Source organism: Electrophorus electricus, chromosome 12 (assembly GCF_013358815.1).
Source record: "Electrophorus electricus isolate fEleEle1 chromosome 12, fEleEle1.pri, whole genome shotgun sequence".
Taxonomy (NCBI): Eukaryota; Metazoa; Chordata; class Actinopteri; order Gymnotiformes; family Gymnotidae; genus Electrophorus; species Electrophorus electricus.
The window spans coordinates 9,602,987-9,630,092 of record NC_049546.1 but is presented as its reverse complement, the minus strand read 5'-3'; the positions used below and the strand labels follow the sequence as shown (position 1 = coordinate 9,630,092).

Genomic DNA, 27,106 nt, shown 5'->3' with positions numbered 1-27,106 from the left:
TTTCTTTATTTTTTTGAAAAACAAAACAAAACACAAAAAAGTGAAAAACAAGCCTCTGAAAATAATTATAATGCTACAGATTTTTTTCTGGTTTACTACAGGAGAGGAATACATTTACACAAGGGCGTGTATATATATATAAATTTTTTATATATATCTATACTCTTTTGAAGGACAGGAATCAAGAACAGAAAGGTATTCCTCTTGAAAAATAAAGTGGAGAAAGAGGAGTGAAACAAATTGAAACACCTTAATGCTGCTAAGAAGTATTTCAGAAACGGAGACAAAAAAAGTTAGAGAGTCAAAAAGAAGGGGATGGTTTCAGGAGAGGCATGCAAGCAACAGGCCTGCCCTGGAATAGAAAAGAGGCTGTTGAGGAATAGCACCTGTTTAATCTCCTATTGGAAGAGCCCATGGCATTACAGGCCTGAGAATCGATCTGATTGCCAATTGCAGTACTTGTGTGTCCATGGAACAAAGGGAAATAGTTAAGTACAAATAAGGGTTACCCATTGCTGAGTTGTATTTACAAATATGCCCCACCATGGATGCTTTGAGCTCCTCCACTCTAAATGTTCTATACATGAAAGACTTCCTCTGTCAAACAGAGAACCCTCACCAACTTTCTTATACATATGTAAGCACACATACATTCTAACAGACATGCTGCATTCACACCCACACAACCACACCCCTCTGCATCTCCCAGCGAAGGGAAGCTCTATGATATCCTCTGGATGAGCTTGTCATCTGATAGGCAGTAGAGGGTGTTGACAGACAGCTCTGAGATGAAGTTCTCGCAGGCCTGCCGAGAGACTCCTTTGCAGCTGCGAAGGTCCAAAACAGACAAACAGGACAACCGCTGCAGGTAGCTGAGACAGCCGTCCGTCAACCGACTGCAACCTGAGAAGGAGAGATAGCGAAGGTCATGGTGGTGAACCCCCATGCATGTGCGAGTTTACTCGCTATTCATATGGAACTTGTGTAGGTCATCGTTGTACATGTGGGTGTAGGGAACGTGGAGTTGTTGTGGATGATGCCAGCTTATTGCCAACCAACAGTTGTGCCTCTTCTTTCAACTTGACAAACAAGCTTTCTCGCACTGATATACCTAATTAGCCAGTATAGTCATATACATAGCTGACGCATAGCAAAAATGTGTGGCCCATTATGGTCTAAGTGTACGTTGCACTAACCATTCACAAACTATATACGTGAACAAATGTGGCTATATCTTCAAATATCTTTGAATGCTTTGAATATTCGGATGCCAGTTTGTTCAACATGTCCCTAGTCAATAAATGAATCAAGCGTGTTACATTTGGGTTGTACTCAAAACTGAAAGGGAGAAGGAGATCCTGTTTTACACTTTCAGTAGTTAATGTAAAAATATTTATACAACCACTTTTCCATTTATGTAACCACTCATTAATACTTATTATGTATGAGTATTATGTTAGGATTGCTTAGAGTAGGCAATGTACACCAATAATAGCCCAGGTTACTGAGGGAATAACTAATGTTAAAGAGAAAAAAAAGAGTATGAGCTGTGCTAGCTCAGTGTTTAAGGTACAAAACTAGTAATCAGAAGGCTGCCATGTCAAGCCCCACCACCACAAATTTGCCACTGTTGGGCCCCTGAGCAAGGCCCTTAACCCTCAATTGCTGAAGTTGTTTTCAGTCATAATTGCAAGTCGCTCTGGATAAAAAAAAAGTGTCAGCTAAATGCCGTAAATGTAAATGCAGAAGTTGGTGCTGGAAAAGGGAAATTTTTTTTTTGGGGGGGGGGGGGGGAAATAAATAATCATTTGAGAAGTCTAGTCACAGTATTTGTGGTTGTTTTTCTAAATAGCACTGGTTTGCATACCACTTCAGTCTTCATGATCTGCCCTCATCCTCTCTCTCATTCTACGTTTAATTGTTGGTTTCTTATGTTGTAGAGAAAGGTAGATGTGTTGCAGTTTGTGTAGCCTAAGTGTGCCTCATAACATGGCTGCTCCGCCCAGAATTCCACGCTGCACACCACAGCTCCACATTCCCTATACAAGCATGCAGCATACACACCTACTAGACTGCGTAATTGCACAAGCATGCAATTGCGTACTGGCCAGACTGAGCTGGTGGATGTGCAAGTGCACGGCCGTGCGCGCGTGTGTACCTGCCAGGTTGAGATGTGTGAGTGTGTTGCGTGTGGAGGAGCCCACGGCAGTGAGGAGGTTGAGGGCGTTATCGGTCAGAGGGCAGTGTGAGAGCTCCAGCCTTGTCAGCTGGGGCATGTGCCTGATGATAAGCCTCAGGGTGGCCTCAGTCACCTCCAGACCACACAGCCTCAGACACTGCATGTTGCGCAGCTGGGACCGGTTATTACTGCCTGCATTTACACATATACACAGAAGTGAAAATTCAGTAATGCAAGATGCAAGTGGACTGCTGTGCTAACCCTTTACTCCAACATCTCTTATATTAAATCTAAAAGGCAATATAATTTACTCTTCTCTGCATTTATGACTTCTAAGATGCTTCACTGTGTCCTTGGACTTTTCTTTCTTTTGGAGTGCTAGGTGAACATCATTGACACAATGAAAGGGTGTGTGCACGATTCCCTTACCTGGTGGGTTGAGCAGTTCGCGGATCTGGGTGTCTTTGACCCCATCTGCCCAGCGCAGATCTAATGAGCGCAGTAAAGGACAGCTGGGAGAGCTTAGAGCAGAGACTGATGCCCAGGTACAACCTGACAACACCAGATCTTTCAGCCCTGGCAAAGTAGAGTGAGAGGGTCAAGACAGGGACCGGACCATGTAAACTGCTAAAATGCTCTGGCAAAACAGCACCAGTATGAGCCCACGCTATGTCCACTATTGGTACCTGGCAATCGGTTGATAAGCCAGGTGAGCTGCTTCTTGGATATGTTGGTCCAGGACAGATCCAGTGTGACTGGCTGGCGTTTGATGATGCCAGAAAGGGCCTGTGGACTGATAGACTGGCAACGGCTCAAACTGATCCGCGTCCACAACCGCTTATCACACCCCCTGGTACAACAAATACCGGTCAGAGCACACACGAATCCCTCTGGCAGTCGCATCCATAAATTTTCATCTGAATTCCAAAATCATATGACATTTTGATATTCATAATTTCGAGCGCTCACCATTTGTACCAGCTCTTACAGACGGCCATACAGATGCACAGTTCGACTCGAGTCAGGTAACGGAAGACAGATACCCACACCACTCTTTCCCAGCCAGGCTCGCTGGCCCCGTTCAACTCTGGTGACGCATGTGAGGCAGGGCTGGTTGAGGAGGCAGGGGGCCTCCCCTTCTCCGGCCGTGGCCTCTTCCCACCCCTGGCGCCATGGTGAGACTCTCTGGAATTACATCTTAGGCTGCGGCTCATCTGGGAGTGTTTGGAGGTGCTCCTTGTCAGAGTGTGGGACTGGAGGTGCGGGCTGCCACTGTATGGCCGCGGTGTGGCCATAGGTGTGTGTGGGTGCTCTGTATGGGGGTGAGCCCTGTCTGTGCGGCGGGCCCCATTCCGGAGCGGGGGGCGGAGCAAAGACTTGCCCTGCATTTCACCGTGGCTTCGGGGGAGGCTTCTTGATGACACGTTGGCCTCTAGCTTAGGTACGATGGTGCTGGGGTCCCGCCTGCCCCTTGTAGGCTGCAAGGTCACAGTAACACACGACCTCTGAACCAGAGTCTCGTCGCTGAGCACCACAGAAGTGTCTGGCTGAGCCTGCTCTCCATCCTCGTCTCTCTCCCGCTCATGCTCTCCGTTCTGCTGCCCGTCTCTGTTCTCCTCTTCCTTTGGCCGCCCTCCGTGCCTGTGCGGTCGGTTCTCTTTGCCTCCCCGGCCATTCTCCCTCCTCTCCTCTTTGTCACGCCCATCTCCCTCCTCTTCACTATCATCCCTGTCTTCATCTCTCTCGCGCCTTCCTCTCAGAGCGCCACCTCGTCCTCCACCTCGGAGCCTCACGCCTCGTCCCCGACAGGACATTGCCCCTCTCCCGCGGGATGATCCCCTGCCAAGTCCTGCCCCGATCACGCCACCTCTCTCCAAACTCCGCTGACGCAGGAGCTTTGGAGAAAGAGAGACAGATGAACGAGTCTGAGAGACAGAAAAAAAGAGAGAACGAGATGCGAACAAGCAGGAGGAAGGAGGAGAACGAAAAGAGTAAAAGCCACACGGAGCATGTGAGAGCAATGCGTGCGCAATAATCACAGGCAGGAAGACTTGAGTGACACAAGGAATACATTCTCACCGAATGGAGGATTTTGTTCCGTTCTAATTTCACCTGCAGCAGAAAACAACAATCACAATCACAATCAACCACACTGGCAGCAAAGAACAATAAATCCAATGTGAGAGAAAGAAAGAAAAAAAGATAGTGTTTGTGTGCGTGTGTGCAAGCTCTTACCCTCCTTCGGTGCTGTAGCTCCAATGCCCCAGCTCTCTTGCGGCTCTGTTGGTGCTGCAGAAGGATCCTCTGCGAGGGTGGGGGCTGGCGCCGCGAGCGGGTCAGGGGCAAGGAGAGTGAGAGGGCCGGCCGACCTCTGCGTCCCAAGCGCAGCCCGCCCACCCCGATGCCCTCCCTGTACGCCCGCTTAGCCGGTGGGCCTGAGGACGGCAAGCCCGTCATCGTGGCACCGTCACCCTCTTCTGCTGAACTGCTGCTGGAAGACTGAATGGTAGAAAAGAACATCAATGTTTCAACTGAAAGAAATATGCAGACTAAACGACGGGCTTCGTTTCACAGTCCGTCACTGCTGTTGACGATACAAGCCGGGGCTGGAGCTGCACAGGTAACCCCACACACCCCTCACATGAACTGTTCACCCTTTTGCCATCTGGAAGAAGGTACCGCAGCATCCAGTCCCGCACCACCAGGCTGTGCAACAGCTTCTTCCCAGAAGCCATTAGACTCCTGAACTCTGGCTAACTCCAATTCCAATATCGGCACTTTTATACATGCTTATACACAGTCACACATAGATACACATACATACATATCTATATACACACTCACACATTGTTTTGCATCGGACTAGTGCTGAAGTCAAACCTCACACAAATAAACTATGCACTCCTGCTGCAGTCTTGCACATTATCCTACTTGCTGCTAGAGTAATGTACTAAACCAGCACTGTACTCTGAACTGTTCTGGCTGCTACCAGTGACACCTATGTTCAGTGTAGCATGTCACTGACTCCTATGCACAACTCACTTTACATATTCCCAGTACTGTGTACTGCACTAAATAATTGCACTGTCTACTCATTTTGTATTTGTCCTGTTCTGTATTTATTATTGTTTATTTAATGACATTTTTGCACTATATTGGACTGTTTCCACTTGTGTAGCATGTTGTCTGTTGCACTGTTGTTTTGTGTTGCACCATGGTCCTGGAGGAACACGGTCTCGTTTTTGTTGTGTACTTGTATATAGCTGAAATGACAATAAAACCTCTTTGAACTTGAACTTTAAGCGCGTCATGCTGTGCCATGGTTCAAGATGGGTGCTGAATTTGAGGTCGACAGAATATACGATTGAGCACTGCCATTTCTCTAAGGCAGCGGCTTTTAACCCTGCTGCTGAGAGGACATTGCGCTATACAGCTTCATGGCACCCAGGTGCCTACACACCATCTCACCCTCATGAGGGGAAAAAAAAACGCACAGCCCCTGAGAAGCAGAGCTGCGGTATAAGGACTGCATGGTCTACCATACCTCTGTGTTCTTATGATGGACACATTTGGGACATTCCCAGCAACTGGGCAGGTCCTTGTTGATCACACCATCCCCTGGCATCTGACACACACGAACATGCAGAGACAACAAACAAACAAACAAATAAATAGTACACCAGCACACAACCATTCTGAATACAAGTTTAAGCTCCGTGCATTTACTATCGGACATATACACGCCCTTGTGTTTGTACCTTTATACATTCCGGGTGTGTGATCTGTGCGCATTCGGAGCACTCCATCAGAGCCTGGGTGGCCTGGGAGCCTTCTGCCTCCTGGCTGCCCTCCTTACATATGGCACAAACAGCGGAGAGGGGCAGGCCGGGCTGGGGGTGGGGGGTGGGGAAGAGAGAGCGAGCATGTGGGGTAAGACACACACAATGCACACCCGATCCCCACACAGAGGCACAAGCAGCCCACTCACAGCCAGACACTGTCTGAGGACGCAGGTCTTCTTGAGGCGGCCTGGCCCGCCGAACTTCTTCATGTCCCTGCAGTAGGTGCAGTCTCCGCACTCGGAGCGCAGGCAGGCCTCACAGCGCTTGCAGCGTACCCGCCGCCGCCGCAGCCGCATGAGTGAGGACGGAGGCTTTACAGGCCGTGGCACGGGCGGGAGAATGGGGCTTGATCCCGGCGGCCGCGGACGGTACAGCAGAGAGAGGGGGGCGGGGGGTGGGCTGTACCACGAGGGCTGCCGGCACAGGAATAGGAAGAGAGATCAAGTGAGACCATGTGTATGTGAGTGAGTGAGGGAGTGAGTGAGAGAGAGAGAGAGGGAGAGAAAGATTGTCTGTGTGTGGTGTGTATGAGACAGAGAAAGAGAGAAAAAGAAAAAAAAAAGGAGCGTGTGTGCAGGCTGCAGTCTACAGCGGACCTGTCCAGCCTTCCAGTTTGGCAATTTGCTCAAATGCACCTGATTCAACTCAATAGTTAATGACTCGATCTAGTAGGTTTGTGTTTGAATGGGAAAATCAATCAACTGTTATGGACTCCAGTCGGTGGGGAGAGATAATGACTAGTGTGTGGTCTTACCCTTTTGGGCCACATGACAATGGGTTTTCCAGTGTAAGACTGTTTGGGATCATCGTTGGCATGCTCCTTTAGCAAGGCCTGTGCATGGCCGGGGAAGGGAGAACACATTTAATGGCAATTGCATCATATTATGACAGATTGATTAGTCATTTATACTATGGTGGTGACAACTTCAGAACTGGCTTGCAAGCGCATTATTACATGGATCAAACAATCCCTATACAATGATCTTCCATGCATAACAACATTAAGTGGTGTAAGAATGTACAGTGAGGGGCAGAGGGGGACGTGTACCCGTATGTCATTAAGGAGGGCAGGAGCGTTTCTGATGCCCACGGGGACGCACTTCTTATGAGCCGGCAGCTCCTCAAGTTTGTGCAGCAGCTGCCAGAGGCCCTCAAGCTCAAACGGCGTGAGATGGACCTTCACCCCCGGCCGTGCTGGGGGGGATGGTATGGACTCCTCATCGTCAACTCCCTGCTTAACCTCCTCCTCTTCCTCCTCCTCCATTTCATCATCCTCTGCTGTCTGTCCATTTCGTGTGTGGCCGTTGAGTTTGTCTGGTTTGGTGATGTCGTCCTCCTTTAACCCTGTGTGCCAAATATATTGGTCATGGTATGTTATAGGTTGTGTATGGCAAAGTGGAAATGTATGTATTTGTGGGTGCACTTGTTTGTGTGTACTGACCGATACCCAGTGAGTGTTTCTGAAACTCTGGCGTTAGATGAGAGATGTTCGTCAAACAGTAAAGGTACCGTTCCAACACATACCAGCACATCTCATAGTAGAAGGGGTAGCGGAACTTAGATGGGACCTAAGACACAGAGACAAAGATAACGAGAGTTTAACTAAGCATCGCTACGCTTGATAACTTTCAATGCATATCCATTATGAGAAAACATTACCCGTGTGCGGTCCTCAATGTTGTAGATGTTCAGCTGCATTGGAATGTTGAAACTGTGCAGAAAATTGCCACCAAACACCAGAGTATCCTCAGGAGTGTACACAGCATGGATCCAGCCTGCATACACACATTGAAAAAAACAGAACATACTGGGACCATCCAGCACCAGTGCAAATTCTGCTAGCCTTCCAAAATGACTGTAGACAAAATCGCTACACTTGATTATAATAGAACTAAAATTTCTCATTCACTTTTCCTGCATATTTTATTACATTCAGTGAATTAGTTGTTAATTTTGGCTTTGCGTGTGCAAGTACATACCTGAAGGGATCAAGAAGGTGTAGCCCTGTTTTAGTTCAATCCGCTGACAGGAATTGGCTTTGTCTCCGAGGAAGATGTCACCCTGTTTCCCTGACAGCACCCAGTTCTCATAGAGCTCCAGGTTTTGTGGTGTGGGCGGGATCAGCCAGAACATCTGTGATTCATCCAGGGAGCACAGAACTCAGAATGGGACAGGACTAATACAATCACCACAAACAGCAACAGCATTCAAAATCACTGCCAGTGTGAAATTTCTCCATCTACTTGGAATACAACCTGTGTAAGTAAGGCAGTTCTGCAGCAAAGTACAGAATCTCAGTACAATACTATCAAAGCTAAAAGCAGCACTTTATTGTATGAAGAGGCTCTGGCATGAAGATAAGCATGAAGGCAGGAGGAAATGACAGTTACACGCACATGCCTACCACACATGATTCTCACCTTGCCCCCTCTAAGGACGTGGTACCATACTGATGTGCCGCCAAAGTCTATGTGGAAGTCTGTGAAGCAGCCCTTTACACTCATAAGACAATACCTGCAAGGCAAGAGGGCAGAAAAGTTAAAGAATGAAAGACAAAAAGAAACAAGATCAAATGTCACAAAAAAGAAAACAAATGAATTTAGCTATAGTGACACTAATACAGCCTCATATATCATGTCAGGACTTCACAGCAGGAAGGAAGTAACAATCATGTACAATAAGAAACACTAACTCACTTCTGTACTTTTGGGTATTGCATGTCTATGATGGCATTAGTAGAGTCTCTCTGTCTCTCCTTCAAGTGCCGTGGCCACATGTTGTCTACCCAGTCAACCACATCAACCTGACAAAGGCAATGTATGTTCAGGCGTTTATAACAGAATAACTACAGTGTGTACCTTTGTATCCGTGTACGCTTGCAAGCATACATACTGCGTTAGGTCTTTTGACAAGATGCTCTAGTTTGGTATGACTGAACTCGAGACTGATAACGTTATAGAGCTTTTCCCTTTCAGAGGCCGGGGTTTCATAGTACCGCCTCCACTGCCCCATTGACATCTCTATGCCCTTCTGAGTGGTTACATCCATTACGTCAATCACTCGTCGACTGCCTATTGGAAAGGTGGAGAGAATAGGCAATATATTGGCTGTTACAAAGCAGGTGCATGGCAAAAACAACTGTCTGGATTTTCTTAATAAAGAAAACCTGGTGTTAATACTGGAGACTAGATGCAAAAGAAGAGGTGAGAGAAAGGGAGCGTGAGGGAGAGAGAGGACCTTCTTACCTACAAACAGTTTCACATCACTCACACTGAAGTCTGGATCGGGCATCCTTAGGGACAGAACATCTCAATTTAGACTACTTATGAGAATCACACCACAGTTAAGCACAGTCAAAAAGTCAGCTGCTTGACGTATTCAATATAAGCACCCTTTTTATTCATGTGCCTTCAGCAAATTATAAACTACAGCAAAAGACCAGACTGTGGACCAAATAGGTGACAAAAAAAACCTACTGAAGGCCAAGACCATCTGACTTAGGAAAGATGATGGGGTCTCGAAGCCCCTCACGCTGGATGTACTCAAAAGTGAAGTCTGTGGAGAACAAAACACATTCGCATATATTTTAAAAGCAATTAGCACTTGTATGCACCATAGGCTGTGATTTTAGTTAGGAGTACATCAAAAGCTTTAATAACAACCTTTTCCATCCATAATTTTGACCAGGTTCGAATCAAATTGTTTGCTTTTAATTTTTTCTTCCAAGTCAAAAGTCCTCTTCCCCTCAATCTCATCATCTGAGATTCCATCGTCTTGGTAACGCCGCCGTGTTCCTGTTCGCTGCACAAATAGTGCCAGAGTTTAAACAACAATATACTCCAACACATACATCTGAGCTACACATAGTGCAAATAAAATGAAAGTAAATATTCTTGCACAGAGAAAACATGCCATCATGACAATAATGGCACCCTTATAAGTCACCATGACCAGGATAGTGCCAATTTTGACATTTTTATCCAAACGTTTTTTTTGATATGCAAAATCCAGAAATTGTCTGTGGTGTGAAGCCTTTAGTAAACTTAATGTTTTTTGCAGTAAGGGTTGCAGAGCATACACACATTAAAAAAAAAAAAAAAAAAAAAAAAAGTTATGTTTTGCCTACTTTGTGCAACTTACATTCCAACAATACGGTACCAATTCAATGGCACTAGAAAAACTTGAGCTCCATTATCACAGAGGCGTCTATTATCGTGCCAACACAGTCTCTGATGTAGCCTTAGTTATTGCTAGACGTACCTTTTCTTGTAGCGTTAGACCTAAAAACTAGCCCTTTAGGAACCGGGTGTATTTAATTACTCTGATCCGACGCGTAGAGTAAAAGAAACTTACCAGGCGCTTGCTGTAACGGGACTTGGACTCCTCCATTGCCTAGAAACGGAATACACGTATTATGTACACTAACCCTAAATTCGCACGCGTGATCTATTACAGATGACTGTCTCTGAAATAAACTAACACTGAGTAATTAATGCGAGGTAAAGTATGAAACCTATTGAGTTAGGGCAACTAGGGCAAAGTTTTCTGGGTTCGAAAGGGACCAGCACTAAACAGTAGCACTTGGGAGGCCTCATTATTTTATCAATTTATCTAGGATAGCATGGCTGCTTAACCAACATTAACGCTAAATTACCCGGTTCCCCAATGGCAAACTGTGATTATGATGATTTAAACTCTTATACAGTTAACCAGATTAGTCAGATTAGTTACAAGAGTTTAAGAAGGGATAAACACACTTACTCCAAGTAATTTAAGAGATAAAGACTTGGACAGCTCATCAAAACCAGCTGTGTTAATCTTATTTGGATAACTTAATATAAGCCAACAGTGAGCTAGCTGAACTTGCTATTGAAATTAACCAGCTCAAACATTTAACTGGCTAGCTAAATTTTATTCTACACGTAAAACTTTAATAGCCTAAAGTCCCTAAGTTACTGATATCTATAATATTTGCTTAACTCTCCATGACAGCCAACTCACTAGCGGCCGAAACGAACCGACTGTATACGAACTTCAGTTAGCTGGCTCTCTTAGCTAACCTAGCTAACATACCTAGCTAGGCTATGTTGCAGACTGTCTTCAACTGCCTCTTCCACACTGTCTGTTATTTTATTACAATTATACAACCTTCGTTAATATTAATATCAGTTATCCAGACAGAACCCTGTCGTCTTAGTTTCCCTGACACCCCTAGAGGAAAAACAGCTCGCTAACTAACTAGCTTGTTTAGTTTACGTTATCTAAGCGAAGAGACAGGTAAGAACATTACTAACAGGCATCGGCTTATAAATAGCGAGTTAGCTAGCTAGCATTTTCATTGACACCCAAAAACGCCTGCTAGCTAGCTACACAGACAGCGTTAGCTAGCAGGGAACAAAACAAGCCAGCAAGCTAGCAACCAATAATGTTGGAAGACCTTTAACAAATACCTATCGTTCAGCTTCTGTGTAGTACTGGAGAGGTTTGTTAATGCGAAGAAAACAGGTTATCCTAGTTGAACTGAAAACTCATTCTGTGTAATCTTGCCGTGCTCACTTAGTATGCTTGTTATTGTGCGATAAAGTTAAAGGAGTCCGCTTCCATCCGCCATTTTCAGATTGTCATTACACACACACAGCACGAGCATCTATTAGGCCCGCCCTAGATTTAAGACATTATCCAATGAAGAAACAGCAAGGTGGAACAATCAAGTCATGAGTGGATAACACCCACGCTTCTCTATAGTTCTCGGATTAACCCCGCCTAGTGTCTTTTATTATAGAACCAGTAAATGACAATGGAAGGTTTGATGTGTGAAACATAATTTATTGGCCGAATACTGGAATTATTAGATTAACCAATAATTGTCCAGGATCGAAAAACGCAAACGTCATTACCTGTTGGATTAAATTAACAATGTATTGTGAAATCTAGGATGATGGAGGATATATGGAGGGGATTAGGTGGAAGTGATCATAATTTTAACTATAAATTTTCAGTTTTTTCATTGTTTTAAAAGATGCTATTGATCTATCTTTGGTTGTTCATATTACTGCAAATTACAAATATTAAATAATCCATGTCAACATAGTGAACAAGTGATTAATGTAAAACAAGTAAACAAAAAAGATTTAATAGTAGTTTGACATTAAGTTTATTACATCACATGCCCATAGAAACAGTAAGAGCCACACCAAAACATGGCATGGTTTTGGCAAGCACTTCTATATTTTTATTTTCTACAAAGATATTTCACATACACAACTCTTAATTGACTCAAAATACCCCCACTCCCACAAAAATCCCTGAAACTGAATGTGGTTTTTGAGGAACTGATATTGTTTTAGTTATTCAGTCAGTTATACTTCGATTGTTGTCTAAAATTTCATACAGCATAATTGTGAATACACTGACCGAGCTGGTTTGTCTTCATGTTGGAAGATGGGGAGATGTAAGGGTGATGTTAAAGCTGCAGAACAAAACTAGAAGATATTTCAAAGGCAAAACCCCACAGGAGGAGACAGTGGCTGATGAAACAAGCTGAGTCAAAGGGTTCCTTCTGGTGGGCTTTCTGGGAGCCTGGAAAGGTAAATGTTTGAACGCATCATAGAGGGTGCATGTGCAGCCTAACTGTGCATCAAGTCAGATATATTACCCAAAAGGACACTTGAAAATTAAAAAGTGAGCTCTCAGCCTGTTTGAGTTCTCAAAATTACAATCTAAATGTAATCTAATCAGATTAGTGTAAATCAGAGCCCGCCAGCCAGACACAGACACACATACAGTTGATTAATTTAAGAGGTTGTTTTGCATAAATTATCCTCTAGACTACTGTGAAGGAGCTTTTTACATTTTAAACACACACAAACAGCATATGCATTTTTTTCTAAACACACCTTTATGAGAAGAAGCTGTATAAATAGGAAAAGACAACTATCCCCAGAATGACACAACACAACATTATCATCATTTTCTTCTACGGGCAGAGAGAAAAACAGAGGTTAGAAGTACGCACAAAGAGAGATGGTGGAGACCTGACACATAGGACGAAACATAACAAAAACACTATGAGGAAAGCATCTGCTGCTTTTAAAATTCTATTTCTCAATCATGAGTTTAGGACATAACAATCTTAAAATGTATCATTATATTCTGTAAATGAGAAAAAGGAAAAAGACAAAGGAACATAAGATGTTCTGGGTGAGGGTAGTGTGTGAGAGAGAGAGAAGAAAGGAGATGGACAGATAAACGCATATTAGGTTAGTTTTTAGTAGCCTACATGATACGATGCAAACATTTTCTACCGTACTTTAGATTTATAGCTGTCCATGATAACTCATTAGGGTATTATATATAATTACTATAGAAATAACATATCATTTTAAAAAATTGTGTTATTCTTCTTCTTATTATTATTAATATTCTTATTATTAGTGCAATTATCTTATTATATAGGCAAGTGCTCCTGGAAAATTCCAGCATCTCACATCTCACTGTCCCAAAGCTCATTGTTCCTTTAACATATTCAGTCACTCAAAATGTGTTTAAATGAAAAAAATTCTAAACCAAATTCCTTATAGGTCTCCTACCTTAGAGGTGTGGCTCGTTTGGGTAGAGTTTTAGAGGTCATCTTCCTTCTATTGTGCTAAATAGACTCCTTCACTCATTTATTTATTCTCCAGCACTTAAAATTACAAACTCATTTATTCATTAAATGATGTATTAGGTGTACACAGACAAGAGTAAAGATTTAAACACAAAATAATTATTTAAACCTAATGTAAATCATTTATCAGTCTTAGTGGCTGGTCTTAGTTAAGGATGACCTAATGACCATTACCAACTGGGCAAACAGCATTACTAATTTGATTGCTTGATTTACAATCATTATTTTTATACTTATTAGCCAATGTTAAAATGACCATAAAACTGAGACAATGAGAACATATTCGATGCAAACTGGCAGACCACTGATCACGTCACGATATACGGCTTTAATTCAAATATGGAAACTGATTAATAACTGCTTAATAGGGCTATTTGATCCCATAGATTTTGGTAATGACTCCGATTCAGGATGTTGAGGATTAATCGCACGAATTCCAAAAGTTCATTTCACACACAAAAGAATTGTCCAAAATGTTATGCTGTGCTTTGTTTTCTATTTTCTCCAAAGTACAACAGTGCCAGACCACTGATATTTGTAGTATGGAGGGAGGCATTTGTCAGTAACCAAAACAGTGGATTTTCTCTCTCTTGCTCATCTGTGCACACATAAAAGGTAGGCACACTTCAAATCCATTTCACTGTATGCAGTCATGTTGAGAACTTTGGGGACGAGTTTCGATTCACAATCCCTGGAATCATACTAAGAAAATCCATACCATATTGTGTAGCAGTGTACAGCCCAACAGATGTTCAACTGAACACAAGAAGTGTCCATTACAACACCTAGAATCTCTTCACTCAAATCAGTAACTAACAAGTTTGCACTGAGAGCACTTCAAGGCAGGAAGTCAGGCAGGTCATACTCCTGCTTCATACACTCCAGTCTCATTCTTCACTCAGTGATGTGAAATGGTCACTATATGTGAAATGATGGGTGTTAATTCTTAAGTTTGATGTCTTTGGGAGAATGTGGGGTAAAGAACTGTTTAAATAGAAAAATAAGTTAAAGAAAGAAGTATGAGACCACTTGTAGATTCCAACATTTAAGGACAAAGTCTTTGGCATTGTCCGTTTTGACACCACACTATAAAAATACACTCTAAAATTTGTAAATGTTTAGGTCTTTATGTTCCTCTCCATACTTAAATAAAATCCTTCTTTTCTGGGTATTGATCCTGTCCATTTTCCAAAACAAATTCCCTTCATGATATGCCCAGCTTTAGGCATCCACTGGAGTCGTTGTCCACTTGACATGGAGAGCAAGGGGCAGATTGGCAGATGGGAGATGGGGGTGTTTGTCTTCTGTTTCACCTCTTGACTTTTAGTAGGGGTTGAAGATGGACAGCATTATAAATAGAGACAGGGATGTCAGGGATGTATGAAAGCACGGCGGGGACACAGCTGAAGGGTGCGTGTGGTGACACGTAGGTGCATGTTCTCAGAGTGTCTGTGTGAGGATGATGATAATGATGATAACCACAACCACAAGACACACCACACCCAATATGATAATTTTCTACATGGGAGGAAAGAGAGAGATGACAAGGCACAATCAGTATCCACAACATTTAACCTCCAATAAGCAGATAATTACAGCAGGCAACCCACCGGAACCATAGGAAAGAAATACACTGAATGAAGAGGACAAGGTGTCAACTAGACTTAGGCAATATCCGATTTCCAGCATTTCGGTTTTTCTATCAAAAGTAACATATTTTCTAATTGTAATATTTCAGTTATAAATATGATTTTACATTTATCAGTATATCAGTATGTGTGCTTGATGCCATTAGCACCATGCTCTACCTGCTCTAGTAGATGCGCTATAGGAGCTATAACAGCTATAACACACATAACTAGAAAACATTATGCACCTTATACTAGCACCCACACCTGTCATTTATAATCCCTAGTGTTATGATAAATATCACATTAATAAATATCAAATATTGCTCCAAATTTAGGATAAACCTTTGTCCCAATGTCCAAGAAGAGAGAATGAGCACTAGAAAATGCACCTGAAACCCAGCTTCACCTAAAGCATTACTCACATGACCTGCCACCACACTAACATGCACACAGCCTTCCTACATCTGTAGTCACTACTTCCCATTTTCAACACACACACACAGATGTATACCAGAGTTTTTAAATATTTACTCACCAGAGAGGTGATATTTGTGACATATGGCTTTTTTGTTTTTACTTTTTAAGTCCTAAAGACAGACCTAATATCAAAGCAATAATGGCAAGAATCACCAATACTACACACACGATAATTAAAACTTTCTGTGAAAACAAACATACATGCACACACGCACACACGCACACACACACACACACACACACACACACACACACACACACACATGAAATGATTAATTTCAGATCATAAATTGATTGATCATAATAAGCTCTCTGTATTAACAAAAATTCATATAACTGGCAGTTCAACCAATACCATGACATCTTCAACTAAAACCACATGCAACAGAATACCACTACACATAATGTAACCAGAGTAACAAAGTACTGACCTACCTGGACACTCTAAAATAATTTCAGAAAAACAATATGCATTAAAAATTGCTCATTATTTTAAAACATAGCAAAAACCATGAAAAATCAGTGTGTTCTATAAAGATTGCAGTCCCAAAACCCTTTTGACAATGCAGTGCAGTTTCAAATTTGCCCCACCAGTGGGCGCATTTCTCACACTGAAGTACAGCAGTACAACTACTGCAGCAGGAACTATCTGTAATGGAGTGGTATAGAGAATTTCTATGGATACAGGCTGGAAGGGTTGTAGCAGGTTTCTGTTGCTCTAAACAAAAGTGGGTGGAGGAATAGGCAGGGCTGAGGTACCTCAGCAACATAAATGCAAACTCATTTTAGAGCAATGCTTGTTAACTAAAATTCATTTTATATGGTACCCAGTTAAATCACGTTAGGGACTTGCTGTCAATCAAAAGGCATAAAACAATTTGTTTGTGTGTGCGTGTGTGTCCGTGCGTGTGTGTCCGTGAGTGTGTGTGTGTGTGTGTGTGTGTGTGTGTGTGCGCACGATATATATTTTGGGGGTGGTGCATAGTGATGGCACAAGGAAGAGAGTTTTGTGGAAAGGCATGGGCAGAGGGGGCGGGAGGAAAGGGGCGAGTCAAATCTTTCTCAGCCACTCACACGCCGTGTCTCCTGCTGAAATTTGGCAGCTTTTTTAGTGTCAGCCACTGCCCTCTCCACAAAGCCCACCGATTGGTCCATGTTGCTCTCGATCCTGTCAATCATGCCACCCTGCCATGTGGCACGCCAAGGAAGGAGGTCAAAGAGGAGCATGAAAAGGACGAGAAAGAGGGAGGACCAGCAGCGCGTTAGTGTGTGAGAAAGGTGTGCGAGTGTGTGTGTGCTTTCATACCTTCCGTGCTTTGCTCTGATACCTGACTGCTTTCTTGGTTTCAGCCTTTGCCACTGCAACATGATCCACTGCTTTTGATACATTCACCTCTATATTATCAACTATGTCACCCTGAAACACGAACACACTAGATCAGACACACACACACACACACATCTGCATGCATCCATATACAGACTTCACACACACACACACACTAATATATATATATATATATATATATATATATATATATATATATATATATAGTTGTTTATTATTTAGAGATGATGATGTTGCTATGTAGAGAAATCTAATTCTAATAAGATCTTTTTTCTCCAAAATCATTCCACTCTATTCCATACAAATCATACATACCAACATCATGCCCTAACAACATGCTACTGGAAATTCACTGTCAATATCTGTATCTAGCACTCTGTCTTATACACACACGCACGTTGGTCCAATAACAGAATGGCAGCATTTTTACATTACTTTCCTAAAATACAACCTCTTACCTCTCAGCTGTTCTCCTCAGACAGCATATAACAAGCAACATAAAGGCAACTTGATCAACGCTATGTTTTGTAGATAATAAATATACCATGTGAATGGTAAAAACTACCATTAACTACCATTTATACTACCAGTAAAAAAGGAATGTGGCCAAGAGACAAGGTCACGACATGTCAGGGGGAGGAGTCCTGGATGGGGAAACTCACAGCAGGATATAGATCAGCTGAAATTCCAAGCAACGGGTCAGAGTTCAGGACCAAGCGAGGCATCAAGGCGCAGGGAAGTCCATTTGTAGAGATGGGTGGAAAGATGTTTTTTTTTGGGACTGACTATGTGATGTGTACAGAGAGGGTTTGAATGATGGCACGATAGGATGGTAGGCCCCAGCGATGGGCTGGAAGAACATACCTGACTCTCCACGAGCATGGCGATGTCTACGAACATGTCATGCAGCTCCTTGATGCTTCCCTCCAGACGCACAATGTCTTTGTGCCGTGACTCAATTTCATTTAGTGCCTGCTTGGAGATCCCCAAATCTACAATCTGAAACATGCATGCATATGCACGCACGCACGCACACACAGAGCAGGTTGGCTTCATTCAAGTCATGACAATAACTAACAGTGCTCTTTCAAATTAAAGGTGAAAATGAATGTGAGGGAGTTATGACAATCACAACCTAAGAGTCTTGTTCTACAACCAGCCGATGTGTTATAACCCCTTAATGCTTTTTTAAGATTAAAAATCCCACCAAGGTCTTCCTTATCAAATGAAGGACAGATGTGGTCCTTTAGCTTAACGACACATGAAAAATCAGATGGAAACCATCAAACAGATAAAATGCCTTCACATGTAAACATGTTCAGCATGCACACACGCACATAAAAACACACATACACACTTGGGCACATGCACACGCACACAATTATTTACCCCTGCAGTGAAAACAGCTGCATTCCCTCCCTCCAACATCTCTTCTAGCTCCTCATCAGTTGTGGCTTTCCCAGCTAGAGACAAAGTGTTGGAGTGTTAGGAAATGTGTGACTCTTTAAGACACTTGAACTTCATGGGAAGATTAAAGGCTGAATGTCCTATATACGATCCAAAACCAGGTATAATTCATTTTTACACAATCATTTTCCAACCTCTCCTCATCGCTTAGAATTAGAACAGACTGTCTTTGTTACTGCCCCTTTAAGACGAATATAAAATAAATGAGCTGTTTTGATTTGTCACACCTGCTCTTAGTTATGTTCATTGTTAGCACAGGTATTTAAACCCGTTGTTCTGTTGTCTGTGTTTGACTCTGTGTACATTACATGCTGCGCTTCACGTGAAGTATTGTCTGGTTTTGCTAGTTCCTATGCTTAGTGTGTGACTTAGTGTGTTTTGTGCTGTTCTTCACATTTTGGTTTCGGTTTTGTTTGTATTGTCAATAAACATCTTTTTTCGTTACGGAGACTTGCCTCGGCATCCTACTCCCTCATGACGTCTTGTTACACAAACACCGGCTGCCAAGAGATGCAGCGCGCCTTCTTTTCATTACGAGGTCTACTAGCAGAGGCCGAGTACTTGGTGTTGCTCCCCGAGGACACCGAGCAGGCACGTGAGGACAAGAGAAGCGCAGCTCAAGTGTCTGCCAACACGCTGGACACATACCTCGGGAAGGACACTACTAGTATTGGGGATGCAAGGCTGACCTGCAGCAGCACGGACCTGGAGAGGCTCCTCCATGAAGATGAGACAGGTGAAGCCCCATTAGAAGCCCCTCGTAGTGTCCTAAAGATTCCCTCTAGCACCCCCCTCAACAGCTCTAAGGGGAAGGAATCGACTCTACCACCCCCTCAGGAAAGAAGACGGGGAAGAAGAGAGACAGTACTGCTTTTGACCCCTCTTGTGTAGTACAGCCCGTCCTCCAAGAGGATTTGTCTCTGCCTGGAAGTGGAGCCTGTACTCCATATTGGCTCACTCTGTCCTTGCTTGGATGAGGAAGAGTATCCCAAGGGGTTAAAAAAGGATCCTGGGGTTTCTGGGTCGGACACTATGGTGGTCGACCAGTCCTCCATGGCCCAAGATGATGAGAGCTATGCTGAGGGCCAGGAGTTTCACTGCAACTTTAGCTTGGATGCAGGATCTGATCGCACGCTTGCCTCTCAAGGCATAGAGGAGCTTCCCCTGGAGGCTCTCTCGGATGTGGAGTCGGAGCATTCCGCAGACTCCTGCGTGGAGGTGAAAGCCTCACCTATCATGGCATGGCCGTTCTCTCCTAGACTCCTCCCCGTGTGTGCGTATGAAGGCGGGTGTGTGTGTGTTTGTTTCCATCATCATGAACTTACCATGTTAATTGCTCTCGTCACACCTGCTCTTAGTTTTTTTCATTTTTAGCACAGGTATTTAACCCCCTCTTGTTCTGTGGTTCTGTTGTCAGTGTTTGACCCAGTGTATATTACATGTTATGCTTCATGTAAAGTATTGGCTTGGTATCCCAATAGAGATTGCAAGAAACCACTCCTATTTGTACATAACTGCCCGAGGCAGACACTGCCATTAACACCAGCCAACATGCCCCCCCACCTCCCCCTGCAGGTTCATGTTAACTCCACAAACTATAACCACTTCACTGTTGGCACAGTTTGCACTCACACACTTAGGTTTGAGAGAAACACTTGAAACTCCTTCCCCTTAGCTAGAACATTCCTGGTGCACACCCATCATTCATACATGGCATCTTCTCCATGCACACCTAGAACTTCAGCCCACAAAGACATGGTCTGTGCTAAAAGAATGTGATTTAGAAACTGAGAGGCAGGGATGGAGATAGAGAACAGTTTAGAAAAAAAAAAGTCTGTTTGACACTCTCATACCACAAGTGCAAGAGAGGAAACAGTTAGAGATTGCACAGGAAAAGCAGTTATGGTTAATGCATTTCATCAAGAAGAGGGGCCATTGTATATCTCGCCTAGCTGTAATGAGGAAGGACACAGAGGCATTTAGTGATGTGGTGTTTAAAACTGAAATTGAATAAACATTAGAGTTTAAACCGATACCATTCCCATGCCAAAATGGCTTAGTTATGTGAATTAAACGTGTGTGTGTGTTGGACTCACTGATCTCTAACTGCCTCTGGATGCGTCCTTTGCTCTTCTCTCTGAAGTCCACCTGAGCCTCGTTGTATTTTGTCATCACATCCACAAACTTTCTAGATAGAACAGCATGCTGGGAGGAAAAGAGTTGATATGATATCTCTGTGGATGTATATGTGTGTTTCTCAGTGAGTGTGCACATGGGTGTACATGTATGTGTCTGTGTGTGGGGCATGCATGTATGTATGTGCATGTATACGTGTGTGTGCATGCCACAAAACAAGAAGGCATCCCCAAACCTGTGATTTGCGTATCCTCATGTCAGCTGACACTCTCTGCTCCTCATCTGCCTCAAGATTCCTTTCAATGGCTGCTCGTATGTATGCACGAACACATTCATTAAAGAAACATATTTAAAGACATGCTACATTTTGCTACATATTTCTTTCACTACACAACAAAGAATGCACATAAAAGATAAACTTACTCTTCAGCTTGTTTCGAGCGTTGTTGGCCATTTTCTTAATGTCATTAGTAAGGGCCTCCAAGTCATCTTGTGTTTCTGCAAAATGGAATTACAATGAGAAGTACACTTAGTATTTTGTGTTGGTTAATGCCAAGATACAAAGAACAAATGTTGCCACAGCTGCTTCAAACCAGTTCTTAGGTAAGGGTCATGCACGTTTGCTGATATAGTTTAGGGCATAATATAACTTATAGTTCTCTTAAAAAAAAAAAAAAACCTCAAAAAAAAAAACAAAAAAAAAAACTCACAAAACTGAAATGTTAATCTTATAGGGCTGCCATCTTGGAAAACCAGAATATTTTCCTTAGCACATAATTCTGTTTTATTCTATGCCCTATTCTCCATATAAGAATTGTTTCAGAATATAGGAAGTTATGAAGATGACACTAATATTCAACTATTAACCTTAATTTGTAAATATGTACTTATCACTGCTATTCAAAAAATTAATTTTTATTAAGATTTAGGACATGTATTTACTAAAAAAAATACCTGGTGACAGACTTTCACTATTTATTACATTAGCTTTGTAAATCCAGTGAAAAACCTAAGAAGAAAACTTCAAACACCAAATATGACTCAGCTATTTGACTTCATTTGTTGTAAAGAGAAGGTTTTGCTGAGGCATTCCTATAAGGGTTGTTCCTGTAGAACACAAGACTAAAGAATGAAAGGCTAATCAATGATGCAAAAATCAGGAAGTACAGATGATGCCATATATCAAACCAGGCCATGCTCAATTTTTCACTAGCTGATATCAGATCTGTTTTCAGCTTTTCCCTCAGAGCATCTATCTTTAGCAATTGCTATTAGGATTTAAAAAGACACCTTAGCCTGCTTAAATAATCTATTACAACATTATTATCATCCACTAGAATCTTTACAATCTCTATAAGTTCTCTTCTTTACAGTGCTGTACTAAAAGGGAGTTGACTATCTGATAGCAGATTTTTGTTGACTGTCAATACTGGCAGGCAGCAAAGCTGAGCATGAGCAGGCAGTCAAGTCAGCCATTCCTGTGTGGGCTCCTTCCTCATGTGACAGCTAAGGTTTAGGTTAGGCTAAGCAAATATGCCGTCAGCTAGTCAGACATTAGACTTTCTTCAGTCTTTCTTCTGCTTTGGTGTTTTTCACAAAGTTACACATAGATTTTAATTTTTAAAATATGTTTAAATAAATGTATGTTCAGATGAATGGTACAGCTCTGTACAGGACTTAAACTGAATGCGCTGTTAGATGAATTTACAGAGATTACCCAAATTAACACACTTCAGAGACAGGGCAATAGAATTATTTACATGGTGATTTGAACACTTGTGATGAACCAAACTGGCCTTCCCACTGCTTGCGCATGTGTGTGGAGTGTATCTGTAGGGCTCTGTGTGTCTTACTCTGATCAGATGTTGGTGCAGACAGAATAACTGAGTAAAGTTTCTTCACTTCAGCAACATTTTCATCAATCTTATCAATGCTGATTTTGATATCTTCAATCTGAAATAAACCAACACACAGCCTTCTACACAAGATGCATTTGAATGATCTGTGTCCAGATGCATTTGTTCACACAGGTTAACATTTGCTTTGGACTCCAGGCCACAGAGTGGGAATTTTGCTTTGAAAATCACGACTTCAAATGAAAAACCATCTTTAATTTACGGAAAGTATATTTTTCATACTAAATTGTGCTTTTGAGAGGACACAAAAGTGCATTACCTGGCCAAAGAACTCGTCCATGAAGGCAGGATTATCCACAGCAATCTCAACATCTTCATCGTCATGATCACATGTCTGTTAAAGCAAAAGGAAATAAAAGAGACTACACTATGCTGAATTGGAGATATGCATGTCTAACTTAAAATGAAATTATAATTGTAATAAATGCAAGCAACAATCGCTAGTAACATGATGTGGCATTTCCTGTTCATGACAGACTGATGAATAGTAAAGCTCTCTAAGGGGGAGGTGATCTGAACACACTAACATTCTTTTTTTCTTATTGTTTGTTTTTTGTTTTGTTTTATTCTGTCAAAGGGTAACACTCCAAAGTGCTCCATGAAAAGCTACCCTCTTAAAGTCTTTTGCTGCAGCACTCACCTAACCAAACTGGCTCTGAGACCTTGATTAACTGGATTAGGTGTGTTAGACTAGGGATTAAACTAAGATCCGTAGATTGGTACCTCCAGGAGGAGGGCGGAAGACGCCTTCATTATGATGCCTCTCTGACTGCCACATGTCAGCACTTGTTTTATGTCCTGAGCCTTTACATGAACAATAAATCCCTTTGCCTTGAAACTGTTAATGTGAGCTTCCTGAACATATTAATATGACAGTTTTTAACAGCTGACAACTTCCAGCCTCCTTTCATTTGAAATATACCTTGACAGGGCTTTCAAAAATGATTTAGCATAGAGCAACAAAAATCAGCTAACACACATGTAAGGAACTTAGTGGTGAGCACTTATTTTTACAACACAGACCACAAGTGGTGGGGTTCGAAGTCCAAGAGACTTGATACTTTGTCATTGCTTGTGTCATTTTACTCTCCTGTCATCAGTTTGGTGAGACGGCTCCCTGAAGCACATTGTAATAATCTAATATGTGCACTCACAGACATCCCCACACACTCAGCTAATCTAGTCTCACTAAAGCTGATTTTTAGGTTTATAGTGCACAAAGATTTCAGTTAAATCAAGCCAATGATTGCAAAAATGTAAAAAATAATGCTATAATACAGAAATGCTATCATCTTGATTTCTCAGCAAACTATCTCCATACAACCTCAGGTAAATAACAGAAAGTGACAATTACTCAAAAAAGGATCCCAAGGCTAATTTTGCTGAGCACTGTTAGAAAACTGGGAACAGAACAGGCCTGTGTGAAGGTCAAAAAGAGACACACACACACAGTGTAGTGGAAAAGCTGAGGCAGGGAGATAAGACTACACAAGACTTCCTGAGGTGGCTGAATGTATGTGAGAGAGGCAGGGGGAGAGAGAGGATTCTCTTAAAAGTAGTTTAACATGTCACTCCCTCTCATGCAACAAAAACTAGAACAACGTTACACAGCAGTGTGTATGACTGAGTTTTATGTACGGATTCTTGAAAATAAGAATGCTCTGTGTGAGTTATGTTATGTGTCAGGAAAATATGTTTTAAGTGTACAAAGATAAAGAGATATAAAGTGTAGGCAGATGAACAGTTTCACTTAAAGGTAAATACACTTAAAATATGATGTTTTTATTAGTGGGAAGACACAGAATGTGTAAATACACATGTGTACTCATGAATACATGTGTGCGTGCATGCACACACACACACACACACACACACACACACACACACACACACACACTTCAGCTGTTTAGTGTCCCAGTTTCTTTACAATTCTTACAAGAGGAGTGTGTGTGTGTGTGTGTGTGTGTGTGTGTGTGCTCAAAACAAACTTACACGCAAACATTAACACAATAATACACCCACTCCAGCAGGTTAAATATTACAGAAATAGGTAGAGAGATGGAGAGAAACATAAAAACATAGAGACTAACGCTAATTATACAATATTACAAACACTGTTCCCACACATTGACATACCCAGATGCACACATTGCCTTGTAACTTATTTATGCTGCCCACCAAAAAAAAAAAAACATCCAAAAGCAGAAATACCGATAGTAAAATGAGGAAAGATAACTCTTTGTATTACTTTTAATTCTGAAACTCATCTCTGACCTATGCAAATAACACTAAACACCCACATGCGCGCGCACACACACACACACACACACACCTGTGCACACACCCACACACACGCACGCCTGTGCACACACCCCAACACAAACATTCGCTTTTTAGTCATGGATTTTTGCTTATTGTTAGAACTCAATGTAACAAAGGCAATAGGGGAAATATTTGACCGTCACCACAGCAACAAATCCTGCTTCGCTTTTAGGATCTCTCGGTGTGCGTGTGTACTGGCCTTTCTGAGTATTGCACATCCATGCTGTCGTTAAATCATGATAACCTTAATGCGTATCTCTAACTCTATGCCTCTTCCTCTACCACCCCACCACTCCTGTCAGCTGACCACATCATCTGGTTGCTCATTCAGTTATCCAGGCCATTTTTTACTGACTCTGTCCAATAGGCGATGTAACACACAGGGAGAAAAATCGAGGGAAAAAAAACTATTTCTATTTTAGATCAGCGATTATAAACCTCGCTACGTGACACATTTGCCGTCGTCGTTGATATTTCCTTTTGGGTATAACTGTTAATTTATAATAGGTTATCTTAAATCAATTAAACTTTTACACCGGACCTGGTGTCAGATAATGGCTTCTGGGTTTTACTGTGGAGTTCGATAAAATGACAGACCTTTTAACGTCTTTTTAATGGGATACGCAAAAACCTCGGGCCATCGAATTACACAGCTAATATAACTAGTAGTGCTATGTAGTAACGTTTATTACAGTATATATAACGACTCATAAAACTTCCACTTTCAGTCGACGAGTAAAATATCTAAACATAATCTAATCACTCCACTCACCGCCTTCAACTGCTCCAAGCGGTCCTTCATCGCTGTATCTACGGCTTTCACAATTTACAATGTATTGAATAAATAAAAACGGAGGAGCTGGGTTGGCAGCTAGCTAAAGGGCCATCTGCGAAGCGAATCCCGTAGCAGCCAGAAAAGTTTCGACCTGTTCTCCCACGCTGCTGGAAGTTGAGTTATTCCGCGAATGGTCCATAAAATATGGCTGTTTTGCTCCAAACCAGTAGTTTTTTTACTCTAAATCTATCCGCTCATAGGATTAAGACAAGGGTTGTATACGCATAATCTCTCTCTCTCTCTCTCTCTCTCTCTCTCTCTCTCGCTCTCTTTCTTTCTCTCTCTTTGTAATCATTCTAAAACGCAAAATGCGCGTTGTTCACGCATGCTCCCTCACACCTATGCAAACCCCTTGCGCTTGACGGTAAAGACAGACACGCCCTGTTGTTGTAGCCTACCTGTGTGTATACCGACGGCGTGGGCTCATGTCCAATGTCTTAAAGGGCACACTCTGCTCTCAGGTTCTTCACCTGACAGGTAGCAAGCTCACGTATGGAAATTTGCCTAACATTCTTCAGATGAAGCTGCTGTGCCATCTGTGGGTGGATGTGTTGGGTGCCTCGATGTGAATTATTTCTAGACTTGCCTATCACTTTCAGACTCCCAACATACTCTGTGAACCGAGCGTGGTCTGTCTCAGTGTACTCTAAATCTTGGATCAATGTTTATAGGCCGCTACTACACCCATTTGCCACGAGAGCTGGTATTCATTAACAATGAACAAACCCATGGTAACCCATGAACAAACCATCCTGCCACCTATCTCCTAAGCGGATAAGCAAGCACCACAAATATCACTCTGTCTATAACTGTGTGAGGGCCATCACTAAAGAGGAGTAAACGAGACATCTGCCTGTGCCATTATCGTTATAAGACGGCAATGACATGTACTTGTTTATATTTTCAAATGTCATAGTATATTTACTACTACCAATTAAATGTTAATTGTGCACGCTATTCGTGGTATGTCAGAGGTGAGCGTTCCGTTTTTCCTCAAATGGATTAGGTTTTTGCGTCCTCTGGCGGCGACAACTGTCAAAATCGTTTCCTCGTTTTCCTTTTTTCATTGATACAAAGAATAATGTCGCGTTCAAAAAGGAAAATGATTTTAACGCGGCATTGTGTTTAGTTTCTGTAATCTGTAATTCCTTAAGTAGCCATGTTAGTATTTCCCTAAGAACAGAACACAGTCATTAGCCAATCAACGAGCCTACACTGACTATAAAGTGGACTTACAATGCAGTGGCCATCCTCTCTGTAAGCCTCTGCGAAATGTTCATTGTCTTC

The 27,106-nt window shown here is 42.4% G+C and overlaps 2 protein-coding genes across 8 annotated transcripts; both read right to left on the bottom strand.

The window, feature by feature from the left end:
* Window positions 1-12: 12 nt before the first annotated feature.
* kdm2ab (lysine (K)-specific demethylase 2Ab) lies at window positions 13-11,638 on the bottom strand. 3 transcript variants are annotated; one of them, XM_026999301.2, is made up of 23 exons: window positions 11,472-11,638; window positions 10,375-10,413; window positions 9,684-9,822; window positions 9,498-9,576; window positions 9,267-9,313; window positions 8,914-9,092; window positions 8,718-8,824; window positions 8,442-8,535; window positions 8,001-8,154; window positions 7,681-7,796; window positions 7,463-7,589; window positions 7,070-7,365; window positions 6,776-6,853; window positions 6,168-6,434; window positions 5,938-6,069; window positions 5,724-5,804; window positions 4,415-4,678; window positions 4,259-4,291; window positions 3,149-4,104; window positions 2,866-3,029; window positions 2,609-2,755; window positions 2,159-2,371; window positions 13-903 (listed from the first exon to the last, which is right to left on the bottom strand). In XM_026999301.2, exons 2-23 carry the CDS (start codon window positions 10,408-10,410, stop codon window positions 722-724), a joined length of 3,891 nt encoding a protein of 1,296 aa, XP_026855102.2. In that variant the 5' UTR covers window positions 10,411-10,413; window positions 11,472-11,638; the 3' UTR covers window positions 13-721. The 3 variants fall into 3 exon arrangements, with proteins under 3 accessions (XP_026855102.2, XP_035388121.1, XP_035388120.1); XM_035532228.1 differs by having other exon boundaries at window positions 3,149-4,074; XM_035532227.1 differs by having other exon boundaries at window positions 11,578-11,638.
* Window positions 11,639-12,192: 554 nt separating this feature from the next.
* On the bottom strand, window positions 12,193-26,126 carry stx3a (syntaxin 3A). 5 transcript variants are annotated; one of them, XM_026999333.2, is made up of 11 exons: window positions 25,757-26,124; window positions 22,922-22,996; window positions 22,600-22,699; window positions 21,170-21,244; window positions 20,982-21,052; window positions 20,707-20,815; window positions 18,533-18,606; window positions 18,008-18,142; window positions 17,102-17,212; window positions 15,854-15,978; window positions 15,169-15,205 (listed from the first exon to the last, which is right to left on the bottom strand). In XM_026999333.2, exons 1-10 carry the CDS (start codon window positions 25,784-25,786, stop codon window positions 15,892-15,894), a joined length of 867 nt encoding a protein of 288 aa, XP_026855134.1. In that variant the 5' UTR covers window positions 25,787-26,124; the 3' UTR covers window positions 15,169-15,205; window positions 15,854-15,891. The 5 variants fall into 5 exon arrangements, with proteins under 5 accessions (XP_026855133.2, XP_026855136.1, XP_026855135.1 ...); XM_026999332.2 differs by lacking the exons at window positions 15,169-15,205; window positions 15,854-15,978 and adding an exon at window positions 12,193-12,600; XM_026999335.2 differs by lacking the exons at window positions 15,169-15,205; window positions 15,854-15,978; window positions 17,102-17,212 and adding exons at window positions 12,520-12,997; window positions 16,870-16,980 and having other exon boundaries at window positions 25,757-26,126.
* Window positions 26,127-27,106: the final 980 nt, after the last annotated feature.

Bases quoted from the DNA above. Each gene is read 5' to 3' on its own strand.
- stx3a (XM_026999332.2), bottom strand. From the start codon at position 25,786: ATGAAGGACCGCTTGGAGCAGTTGAAGGCG. The intron at 22,700-22,921 runs GTAATGCACTTT...GGTTTATTTCAG, and splicing joins TGGACGAGTTCTTTGGCCAG to ATTGAAGATATCAAAATCAG. The intron at 20,816-20,981 runs GTTTGGGGATGC...TTTTCCTCCCAG, and splicing joins TGAGGATACGCAAATCACAG to CATGCTGTTCTATCTAGAAA.
- kdm2ab (XM_026999301.2), bottom strand. From the start codon at position 10,410: ATGGAGGAGTCCAAGTCCCGTTACAGCAAGCGCCTG. The intron at 7,366-7,462 runs GTCAGTACACAC...TTTGGCACACAG, and splicing joins GAAACACTCACTGGGTATCG to GGTTAAAGGAGGACGACATC. The intron at 2,372-2,608 runs GTAAGGGAATCG...GTGTAAATGCAG, and splicing joins CGAACTGCTCAACCCACCAG to GCAGTAATAACCGGTCCCAG.